Here is a 12,235-nt window from a genome sequence, read left to right on the forward strand (position 1 = left end):
TGGAAGGCCAAGGGTGGTTGTAGATGGAGTGTATTCTGCTTGGAGGTTGATGACCACTGGTGTTCCACAAGGATCTGTTCTGGGAGCTCTGCTCTTTTATGATTTTTATAAATGACTTGGATGAGGAAGTGGAAGGGTGGGTTAGTAAGTTTGCGGATGACACAAAGGTTGGTGGTGTTGTGAATAGTGTAGAAGGTTGTTGAGGGTTACAACGGGACATTGATAGGATGCAAAGCTGGGCTGAGAAGTGGCAGATGGAGTTCAACCTGGGAAAGTGTGAAGTGATTCACTTTGGAAGGTTGAATTTGAAGGCAGAATACAAAGTTAATGGCAGGATTCTTAGCAGTGTGGAAGAACAGAGGGATCTTGGGGTCCAAGTCCATAGATCCCTCAAAGCTGCCGCACAAGTTGATAGGGTCGTTAAGAAGGTGTATGGTGTGTTTGCCTTCATAAATTGAGGGATTGAGTTCAAGAGCCGTGAGGTGATGTTGCAGCTCTACAAAATCCTGGTTAGACCACACTTGGAGTATTGTTCTGGTCACCTCACTATAGGAAGGATGTGAAAGCTTTAGAAAGGATGCAGAGGAGATTTACCAGAATGCTGCCTGGATTGGAGAGCATGTCCTATGAGGATAGGTTGAGTGAGCTAGGGCTTTTCTCTTTGGAGTGAAGGAGGATGAGAGGGGACTTGAGAGGTGTACAAGAGGCATAAATCGAGTGGACAGCCAGAGACTTTTTCCCAGGGCAGAAATGGTGAACACAAGGGGGCATAATTTTAAGGTGATTGGAGGGAAGTACAGGGGGGATATCAGAGGCAAGTTTTTGTTAGAGTGGTGGGAGTGTGGAATGCACTGCCAGGGGTGCAGGTAGAGGCAGATACATTAGGGACATTTAAGAGACTCGTAGATAGGCATATAAATGATAGAAAAATGGAGGGGTATGTGGGAGGGAATGGTTAGATTAAAAGGTAGGTACAACATCTTGTGCCAAAGGGCCTGTACTATGCTGTCATGTTCAATGTTAAATCCCCTCTTAAGTTCCTACCTCTTACAATCAATGCAGGCTCAGGGATGCAGTCAGTGTGCTCACCACATGGACCGTGGTGGTCCAGGGTGGCAACTCGGGACCAATATTGTATCAAGTGCAACTATAGATGGGCAGTTACCCCTGAAACATAAGAACGAGCTTTTGTTCAGGAATCCTCAGAAAATTTTAGATTTACTGATGTTCCGTGCAGGTTGATAGGGTTATAAAGGCGGCATTGGAGTGTTGGCCTTCATTAGTCAGGGTATTGAGCTCAAGAGCCGTGAGATGATATTGCAGCTCTATAGAACTCTGGTCAGACAAGTATTGTTCAGTTCTGGTTGCCTCATTATATGAAGGATGTGAAAGCTTTAGAGAGGGTGCAGAGGAGATTTACTGGGATGTTGCCTGGATTGGAGAGCATGTCTTATGAGGACAGGTTGAGTGAGCTAGGGCTTTTCTCTTTGGAGAGGAGGAGGAGGAGGAGGAGGAGGAGGATGAGAGGTGACTTGATAGAGGTGTACAAGATGATAAGAGGCACAGATCGAGTGGACAGTCAGACTTTCTCCCGGGGCGAAAATGGCTCACATGAGGGGACATAATTTTAAGGTGACCAGAAGATATAAGGGGATGTCAGGGGTAAGTTTTTTTTAAAGAGTGGTGGGTGCGTGGAACACACTGCTGGCAGAGGTGGTGGGGGCACATATATTAGGGACATGTAAGAGACTCTTAGATGGACACATGAATGATAGAGAAATGGAGGGCTATGTGGGAAGGAAGGGTTAGATAGATCTTAGCAGGATAAAATGTCAGCACAACATTGTGGGCTGAAGGGCCTGTACTATGCTGTAATGTTCCATGTTCTTTCATTTGTCCAGATCCATCTGTTGTGTTTATTATTAAAAATTCAAGATTGGCAGGAATGTAACACCCACCAGCCCATGTGGCTCCTTGAGGCACTTCAATAAACTGTCTTCTGATCTCTCCAGGCTTGAAGTCCACATTTTTTTGCTCAATTTTGTATTCACAAGCTGAATTTATCCTAGATCCACAGACATAAGGAGAACAATTAGAACAGTTCCATTATCTACGACTGCTTATCTTCAGTGAACATAAGATAGCCACCACATCACTGAATGCAAATTTTGCAGTCTTGTCAACATCATTGAATGATACAGCTTCTTTCCTTGGGAACTCTGGACCCAGAGCTCAACTTATGGCCTTTGTTCTAATAATTAATATTAAACTTGACAATTAATACCAACTGAGAGTGTGATTGATTTTTTTTCAGAATATCTTGGGATACAGCACCTGAGTGATTTGAGCTCTAGATGGGGAGCGAGTAGCCAGGGAGAAACAGACTTTGGACCTCTGGTTCCCAAAGCTCTTCTCCTGGGCATTTCCTTTGCCTGTCTGGGTCTGTTGTAGGTTCACTGATATCACTGTGGTTAGTCAATCAGTCACTAACTCCACCTTTGTTGCATCATGTGGCTGGCTGAATCACAGAAGGTGAACTGCATCATTTTTTTTTCCACTGAGCAATTCCCATTTTCCCAATTGAATCTATTGTTAGTCACTTCTGGATTATTTCCAAACTCTTGTATGCTTTGATCTTTAAAGGTGGTGTTGACAGTAAAGCTTATCCTCTATAACCAAAGACATTTGTATCAGTGGAAGCAGTTCAAAACTACTTTTTGAGTGCTAAATCCACAAATTTAATTTGAAGCCAACACATGCCTATTTATAACAAATGACTTAACAATTGAAATCAGCAAGTATTGCTGGGTTTCTGTCCCAAGACCAATCTCTCACTCTCCCTCAGAAGGCTTTTCAAGTGATGATTGAAAGTGGCACCCTATTGTTCAGCATACATCTATAAAACCTTCTGGGAAGTGGGAAAAGGAATGGTAAAGAGCTTTAAGACATCCTCAGCGATATGGAAGGAAAACAGAAAGCTCCAATGGACTAAGCCATTTCCTAGAAGGGAACAGAAGCATCGTAAGTGTCTACAAGGCATAATGAACATGGCTATAGTATTAAATGATTACTTTGCATCTGCCTTCACAAAGAAAGTGCATGATACTAAAAAAAACGATAACAATAAAAAAAGAAGAGAAAAGGACTGGTATTATCGGAAATTGCTAAGTCACCTGCAGGTTGAATGCATCCTCATTGCTGAAGGAAGCGGCAGAGACATTGGTCACAATCTTTTAATCCTCTGATATACAAATAGTGTTCATAATGTCATACCTTTTTAAAGTGCAGAGATAAGCAAGAAATCTATTGGGCAATCAGTCTACAATCAATAGTAAGAACAAGAAATATATGCAAAACAGGCCACCATCCAGCTCCATCATTCAATATGATTATGGCTGATCCTGTGTGATAACCACCTTCCCCATGGGATCTCAATTCTAATTCTTAATGTACAAAATGCATCCACACTGCTGAGGTAAAGAATGGCAAAGGGTTTACAAACCTTTGAGTGAAGAAATTTCTCCTCATCTCCATCCTAAGTAGCCAACATAATCTGAAACTGAATTTCTATTTCAATCTTTTCTATTTCCTCTTCCCCATCCCTGCTTACATCCTGGTCAATCTGTTCTATACCTTTCCAAGACCTACTTTTCCTGCCTGAAGCATGTTCAGATTCCTCTAAATGATGTTATACTGAGTTATAAAGTTCTAGCACAATGGCTGCTTTTCTATTATCCTTGTTTCTAAATGTACCAAAAGTCTGATGTATACTTAACACTTGTTTTATAACAGTCACAACAGGTATAAGCTTTAAGAGCAGACAGAATACTTGTTTGCACAAACCTTGAAGGAATAATGACTGTGACAGGAATTCGGAACAATGGACCAGCACCAGGAGCTGTTGTATCATAACCAAGGACCTGAGGCAAGAAGAAAAAAGACGAGGACGTCAGAAAGGAACCAGGATATGTCCTGCTCCACCATTCAATAAGACTGTAGCTGATTTGATCTTGGCCTCAGTTTCACTTTTCTGTCAGTTCCCTTTAATCCTCTAACATCAGGAGTACAGAATTCCAAAGATCCATTACTTTCAATCAAGAAATTCCTTCTCAACTTAGTTTTACGTAGGCAACTGCTTATTCTGAGACTAATTCTAGATCCTCCCAAAAGAGGAACTAGTCAGCATCTACCATATCAATGCCCCTCAGAATCTAATAGAACCATAGAACAATACGGCACAATACAGGCCCTTCAGCCCACCATGTTGTGCTGCCCTTCAAACCACACCTATTAGTATCTAACCCCTTCCTCCCACATATCCCTCTAACTTAAATTCCTCCATATGCTTATCTAACAATCTCTTGAACTTGTCCAATGTATCAGCCTCCACCACCACCCCAGGCAGCGCATTCCATCCACCAACCACTCTCTGGGTAAAAAACCTCCCTCTGACATCACTCGAACTTCCCACCCAATACCTTAAAGCCATGTCCTCTTGTTTTGAGCATTGGTGCCCTGGGAAAGAGGCACTGGCTGTCCACTCTATCTATTCCTCTCAATATCTTGTATACCTCTATCATGTCTCCCCTCATCCTCCTCCTCTCCAATGAGAACAGCCCCAGCTCCTTTAATCTCTCCCCATAATCCATACTCTCTAATCCAGGCAGCATCCTGGTAAAACTCCTCTGCACCCTTTCCAACACCTCCACATCCTTCCTATAATGAGGTGACCAGAACTGGTCACAGTACTCCAAGTGTGGCCTAACCAGAGTTTTGTAAAGCTGCATCATTACTTTGTGACTCTTAAACTCGATCCCCCGACTTATGAAAGCTAACATCCCATAACCTTTCTTAACTACCCTATCCATCTGCGAAGCAACTTTCAGCGATCTGTGGATGCGAACCCCCAGATCCCTCTGCTCCTCTACACTGTTCAGAATCCTGCCATTTACCTTGTACTCCGCCTTGTTTGTCCTTCCAAAGTGTACCACCTCACAATTCTCTGGATTGAACTCCATCTGCCACTTGTCAGCCCAGCTCTACATCCTATCAATATCCTTCTGCAAGCTTCGACAGCCCTCCACACTATCCACAACACCACCGATCTTTGTGTCATCTGCAAACTTGCTAACCCACCCTTCCACCCCCTCATCTATGTCATTAATAAATATCACAAAAAGCAGAGGTCCCAGAACCGATCCCTGCGGGATGCCACTAGTCACAGCCCTCCAATCTGAATGCACTCCCTCCACCACAACCCTCTGCTTTCTACAGGCTAGCCAATTTTGAATCCACATGGCCAAGCTTCCCCAGATCCCTTGGCCTCTGACCTTCTGAAGAAGCCTACCATACGGAACCTTGTCAAACGGTTGTATCGAATACATTTCAATAAGGTCATGTCTCGATGTTCTGAACTCTAATGGAGAGACCCAACCTGCTCAATGTTTCCTTATAAGACAAGGGAGGCATCCTTTCACTTCAGGAGTCAACCTAGTGAATCTTCCCTGTACTGCTTTCAGTGCAAGTATTTTATTCCCTATATAAGGAGGCCAAAATTTCATATGGATCCTACCTACAGCCCATATAATTGCAAAAGACTCCTCTATTTTTATACGCTATTATTTTCACAAAAAAAACGTTCCATTTGCCTGAAATATAAACAGAAAATGCGAAAAATACTCAGCAGGTGAGGCAGCATCTGTGGAGAGAGAAACCAAGTTAACATTTCAGGGTGATTACCTTTCTTCATGAGGGAGCTTATGTCTCCAGTAACCAGTATTTTCTATTTTTATTTCAAATATTCAGCATTTGCAGTCTTTAGCTTTATCTGCATGTTAATTGATGTTTAATCTACATTCTATATAGAGCATTCGGCAGTCTCTCACATTTACACAACATGCCTCCTGCCAGTGATTATCTCACGTTGCTCTCAACCAGTGAGAAGCAATGAACAGATGATTCACTACAGTTTCCTCCCGATACCCCACCATCTCCAGCCAACTTGATATCAAGAAATGGCCAAGCACATTGGGTACAGCAAAGGCAATGAAACTAGATGTCATTCCAACTGTAACACAGAGGACCAACACTGCAGAAATAGCTCTGCCTCTAGCCAAGTATAGTTACAACACCGGCATCTACCCAACAATGTGGAAAGTTGTGGTTGTTGGGGGTTAAGCATCTCAGCACCAGGACATCACTGGTGGAGTCCCTCAGGGCAGTGTCCTAGGCCCAACCACCTTCAGCTGCTTCATCTGAGTATCGAACATAGATTGTAAATAGCTGAGGCACCAACACTGTTCTCTTGACTACTGGTTACCACTCACCAATTTGAAAATAATCTACTTATCTGATTCTATCCTGCTGGATAGCCAATCGTCTATCCTCTACACGTGCACCACCCCCAATGCCATGAGCTCATCTTGAGCGGTAATCATTTATCGGCATTTCACCAAATGCCTTTTGAAAATCCAAAATTAGAACATTAAGCAAGTTGCACAGTTCTCACTTCAAGCATTACCAGTCAATTTAAATCCATTCCCTGACAGAATAAGGTGATGTTCCCCACCCAGTCAAGTTACGTACTTCCCATTCCACCCACTGGACTCCAATGGGACCTACTTGGAGCTGTCCAGGCATCTACTTATTCTTGCAGGTTAGGATTTGGGTTAAGTACCCCATGGCATCAGTTGAAAAAGGAGATGTCCCCATTCTCTCAGCCAATACTCTTCCTTCAAACAAAATCAGATGATCACACCCTGACACAACAAACATCAGTTCTGAAAGGATAAAACACCCAGTGATGAACACACAAAAAGTGCATGGGACTAACCTCTGTGTAGTGCAACCCTTCCTTGAGACTGCGTGCATCCACCCGGACTGTCACCTGCCGGGACTGGTTCATCAGCTCCAGGTGGGAAGGGATGTGAACCCACGTTGCATTGCAAGTCAAAGCCAAGTGTATCTGGAGAGCAATCTTCTCACTATTATCTGCAGATTTAAATTAAAACAGTGAGGAATACTGAGCACTTCATGTGTCTGTATGACCAATTGCTTAGGGCAACTAAACTGGCTCATAGACTTGACAGTGCATCAAATACTGTGTTCAACACTGTTAGATCAACAGAAGTCTCAAAAGGTAGAAACTGCAGCTCCTGTAATCATCCCAGAGCTTGTATTTCAGAGCTTCTCTCGGGCATTGGATGTGTTTGCTGTGCCTGTCCAAGGCTGGCAGCACTGATATTCCAGATCAAGGGCCTTGACCCCAAAATGTCAACTGCCCATTTCCCTCCACCAATGCTGCTCGACCTGTCAAGTTCCTCCAGTAGATTGTTTGCTGCTCCAGATTCCAGCATCTGAAGTCTCATGTCCCCATTTTGTTTGCTGCACTGATATCTGTCCTGCAACGAAGGTGGGCTCAGACCCAGGCTGCAACCTAGAGCCACCTAGAGAGGAATTAAGCGCCAGCTTTGCAGAGGTCCAGGTGGCCGGAGGCAGGGGTTCCAAGGTGGACAGTACTGTGGTGCAGGGCCAAGGTGGAAGGAACTATGGAACTACTGTGCAGTTAAAATGGAGGTAGTTACAGCCCCAGGGATGATGGAGAAGAGATGTGGTGCAGCATTAAAGTTGGCAGTAGAAGACTGCAGTAGAGGGCTACAGCAGGAGGAAGCCATAAGACTGGGATAAAGCCAAGATTTAAGGGAAAAGACTCTGAAAATGCCTTGTGAATTCAGGCAGCAGTGAGAACAATGAATTTTACATTGAGCATTGGAAGCAAACAGCTGGCAATAAATAAATATCTATGTTTAAGCACACCAAACTCTCAGTTTCATGGTGGTTTACTGTATTTCTGCCCTGCCTCTGAAGATTCTATAGATTTTTTTTGTGTAATCAGTGCCTCACCCCTTTAACCATGGGTCGACCTCTCAAACTATTTCTGCTGTCGAAATGCATCACTTTGACAACGGCTCTTGTTATTCAAGGTGCTGTGTGTATACAGGCTCTTGTTATACCAGCATTATGTTGTAACCCTCCAGAAATCATCACTCTTTTTTCAATCAATATGATCGGTCTACCCCTCCTGAATCACCACTGTGGTGTTCTAACTGGCCAAACTGAAGAACCTCCACCATGGTTGAAATTTGCTTTCTCCATACCTGTGTCTTCAGGAAACAATGGCTCCACGGAAACAGAGAAGTCAATTGGCACAGACAGATACGCTGGTTCCCTGAGGTAGATTCCACGCCAGTGATATATCTTGACATTAAAACCCAACTGGCTGCTCTTTACTGAGACATTTTGGCTGAGGTAGTCGTAGGCTTTCTCAATCTGCCAGGGAGAAATTTAAGGCAGTATTACAATGGGAATCCACAGAATAGAACTGGAGCTAAGGTGGGAGTGGAGACCAGCTCTACTGGGTCACCATAATTCTCACCAACAGTAGCTGCCCATACCCACCCACCAGCTTTGTGTGACTGCACATCACTTTGTCTGCTGCTTGCCCATGTGCACCTTCATCCACTGGAGAAGTGTGCATTTTTTAATTCTTGAAACATGAATGAATGAACAGCTCAACAACTGAGGCAAAGTATCTTCAGAAAAGTAGGTAACATCACAGGTTTACCTGAATGATCCCATGGCCTTGTGCAAATACTTCAACATTGTCCACCTTCGCTGCTGTGTTCTCGAGAGCACGACGCACTGAATGCACTGTATAACCAATGCCATTCGCTTTCAAACCTAATGTGAAAACAACAGTGAGGTTGGCACTGAAAATGTGACACACTAAAAAAATCAAGGGGATGAACAGGAGGTGACATGGCCATAAACCATCGTACACTAAGTGTAAATAAAAGATGGTCAATAAATTCAACAGTGAATGCAGGAAGGAAGATTACGTCAAAAATCAAAAAAATGCGTATGTTAGAAATCTGAAATAAAACCAGAAAATTTCTGCATCTGCAGTTTTTTGATTTTCAGAAAATGCTGTTCCTCTTTTCCCAGATGCTGCCTGATGTGTTGAGTTTCCAGAGTGATTAAGTTACTAAACAACTACCTGCAGTCTGGACCACTGATTTGTAGGCAAGAATTTGAATCCCAACAGGATGGCTAGGGAATTTAAATACATTTGGATTTAACAGCTTGCATGAGTAACAGGTTAAAGTTCCATTAATAGAAGAGCAGAGCAGTGGCTGCAAAAGCTGCTGCCTCACAGCTCCAGAGACACGGTTCAATCCTCACCTCTGTGCTGTGTGGAGGGTGACTGTGGGTTTCTTCTGGGTGTTCTGGTTTCCTCCCACACCCCAAAGACATGGGAGGTTAATTGGTCGCTGTAAATTGCTCTCAGTGTGTAGGTGAAATGGAGAATCTGAGGGTGTAGTTAATGGAAACGCGAGGAGCGTGAAATGGGAATCGTGTAGGGTTAGAATAAAGGGGCACTTGAGGGTTGGTGTGGACTCGGTGGCTGAAGGGCTGTTTCCATGCTGTTTGAATGTGAAATTTACCAACCTTATCCATCTGGTCTGTAAGTGACTACTAACCCACCAATGAAGTGGTCCTTTGGAGTGCAATTCCACAGATCCTTAGAGGTAGCAGGGGTTTTGCCAGGACTACATATAGCACTAGTTAGGTAATACTAAGTCTTGTTCACTGTTCTAGTCACCAGAACAGGTGCAAAGGAGAATTGAGAATATTGCCAGGACTAGTAAACTGAACCTATGAGCAGTGGTTAATTCCTTTGGAAAAGAGGAGGCTGAACAATGGTTTAAAGTAATGAGGGACCTGGTAGATTAAATATGAAGGGTTCTTTCCCCAAGAAAAGTAGTCAGGTGGTCAAAACCTTGAGGTCATAGTTTTAAATAATTGGTGAAGGGATCTGCTTCCACTACCACCCCTAGCAGCGCATTCCACGCATGCACCATTCTGTGTAAAATAAAACTTGCCTTGCGTATCTCCTTTAAACTTTCCTCCCTCACCTCTGGCCTATACCTTCTAGTGCATGACTTTTCCACCCTTGGAAAAATACTGACCATCTACCCTCTGTGCCTTTCATAATTTTATAAACTTCTATTAGGTCGCCCCTCAGCCTCTGACACTCTCAAGAAAACAATCCAAGTTTGTTCAATCTCTCCTTATACCTAATACCCTCTAATCCAGGCAACATCCTGGTGAACCTCCTCGGCACCCTCTCCAAAGCTCCACATCCTTCCTGTAATGCGGAGACCAGAACTGCACACAGTGCTCCAAATGTGGCCTGACCAAAGTTTTATACAGCTGCAGCAGGACTTCTCGACTTTTATACTCAATGATCCGACTGATGAAGGCAAGCGTGCTGTACGCCTTTTTTTTTACCACCTCTCTATTTGTGTTGCCACTTTCAGGGAGCTATGGAATTGTGTCCCAACATCCACCTGTACATCAATGCTCCAACAAGTTCTGTATGCTTGCTGTACACTTTCCTCTTGCACTTGTCTGAATTAAACTCCATCTGCCATTTCTCCACTCAAATTTCCAACTGATCAACATCCTGCTGCATGCTTTGACAACCTTCCTCACTATTCACAACTCCACCAACTTTCATGTCATCTGCACACTTATTACTCAGACCACCTACATTTTCATCAGGTCATTTATATAAATCACAAACAGCAATGATACTTGTGGAACACTGGTCACAGACCCCCAGTCAGAGAAACGTCCCTCCACCACTACCCTCTGTCTTCTATGACCAAGCCAATCTCGTATCCAATTTACAAACTCACCGCGAATCCAACGTGACTTGATCCTCTGGACCAGCCTACCATCAGGGACCTTGTCAAATGCTTTACTAAAGTCTACGTTACAACATTCACCCTCGTCAATCATCTTCATCCTCAAAAAACTCAATCAAGTTTGTTGGACAGGTTCCCCCACCACCACCCCACACAAAGACACATTATTTCCCCAATGAAGTCCATACTTTTCCCACACAAATTAGCAGGGAAATGAAGAAAGAATTTTTGCCCAGAGGTGGTAAGTGTCTGGAACTCCCTGCCAGAGAGGTGCTAGATGTGGAAACTCTCATCATGTTTAAAACATGCTTGATTGTGTACATTAAAAACATGACCTGCTGGGCTATGGACTAAATTCTGGAAGGTGGAATTAGGTTAGATTACTCCTTTTTTGACTGGCATAGACATGATGGACCAAAATGCCTCCTTGTGTGATATATTGGCTCTGTTTCTACAGGGGAAAGAGGAGCAATGATACTACAGACTGCCTTAGCGTACCTGAGATTAACAGAGCAATGCCTCCACAAGCATTTGGAGAGGACATTGAGGTCCCATTCATCAACTCCATGCCACGTAGAGTCCAGTTGGGGACAGATGCCACGGCTCCTCCTGGAGCAGTGATGCACACTCCCAGTGCTCCATCAACACTAAGTGAAGCAAAAAAATACATTAACTCAGCATTGTCTCAGACAGATGTACAGGATGGAATCAGACAAATGATACCAAGCCCAAAATAATTAAGAGAGACAGATTGGCTAAAGCTGACTGTAGTACAGGAGAAGAAAGTGAAGGTTGTAGAATCTGGATTTCCCATGCCAAGCTCTAGCTCATAAAATTGATTTAATTATCACCAGCTTGCAGAAGCTGGCATTATGCTGGGCACATTTCAGGGGCAGGGATCATTGTCAATAAAAGGCAGTTGCCATCCCCGAAATATGGTCCTTTAGGTTTTGAGTCCCATACTCTACCAGTGGCTTTCAAATGATAATGTATAAATACTGAGCCAATTAACTCCCAGGGACCCCAGCAAATGTGCTAAGGCCCCTTTTAAATAGCATTAAGTTTGCAACAGCCCTTCTACTAACTTTCACTTCAGTGTCTAATTCCCAAAGAAATATTTTTATTGTAAATATCGAAAGAAATCATCGGCTAGCCAGCTAAGCTGTGCAAGAATATACAGACAGATAAAAATTTTAAGTCCCTTATGATCTCTCTAAAAATTTAAACAGATACCTGAGAGTTTGGAGTATGCAATGTGAACATTCAGACAGTACAGCAAGGGGCAAGAAACCACAAGGTATTTAGAGTCATAGAGATGCACAGCATGGAAACAGGCCCTTCAGCCCACCAAGACCATATGGACCATCGATCACCCATTTACACTGATCCCACATTAATACCATTTTCTATTCTCCTCAAATTCTTATCAAGTCCCTCCAAGATTCTACCGTTCACTTATACACCTT

General features: G+C 43.4%; 1 protein-coding gene across 1 annotated transcript in view; it reads right to left on the reverse strand.

Moving 5' to 3' along the window:
• Nucleotides 1-12,235, reverse strand: part of LOC127573827 (tripeptidyl-peptidase 2-like) — a 78,238-nt gene that overhangs the window by 46,451 nt on the left and 19,552 nt on the right. The window contains 6 exon segments of the mRNA XM_052022336.1: nt 1,959-2,065; nt 3,844-3,920; nt 6,833-6,990; nt 8,157-8,328; nt 8,624-8,739; nt 11,268-11,416. Of these exon segments, the coding sequence (XP_051878296.1) occupies nt 1,959-2,065; nt 3,844-3,920; nt 6,833-6,990; nt 8,157-8,328; nt 8,624-8,739; nt 11,268-11,416 (779 nt within the window).

Source organism: Pristis pectinata, chromosome 8 (genome assembly GCF_009764475.1).
Source record: "Pristis pectinata isolate sPriPec2 chromosome 8, sPriPec2.1.pri, whole genome shotgun sequence".
Classification (NCBI taxonomy): Eukaryota; Metazoa; Chordata; class Chondrichthyes; order Rhinopristiformes; family Pristidae; genus Pristis; species Pristis pectinata.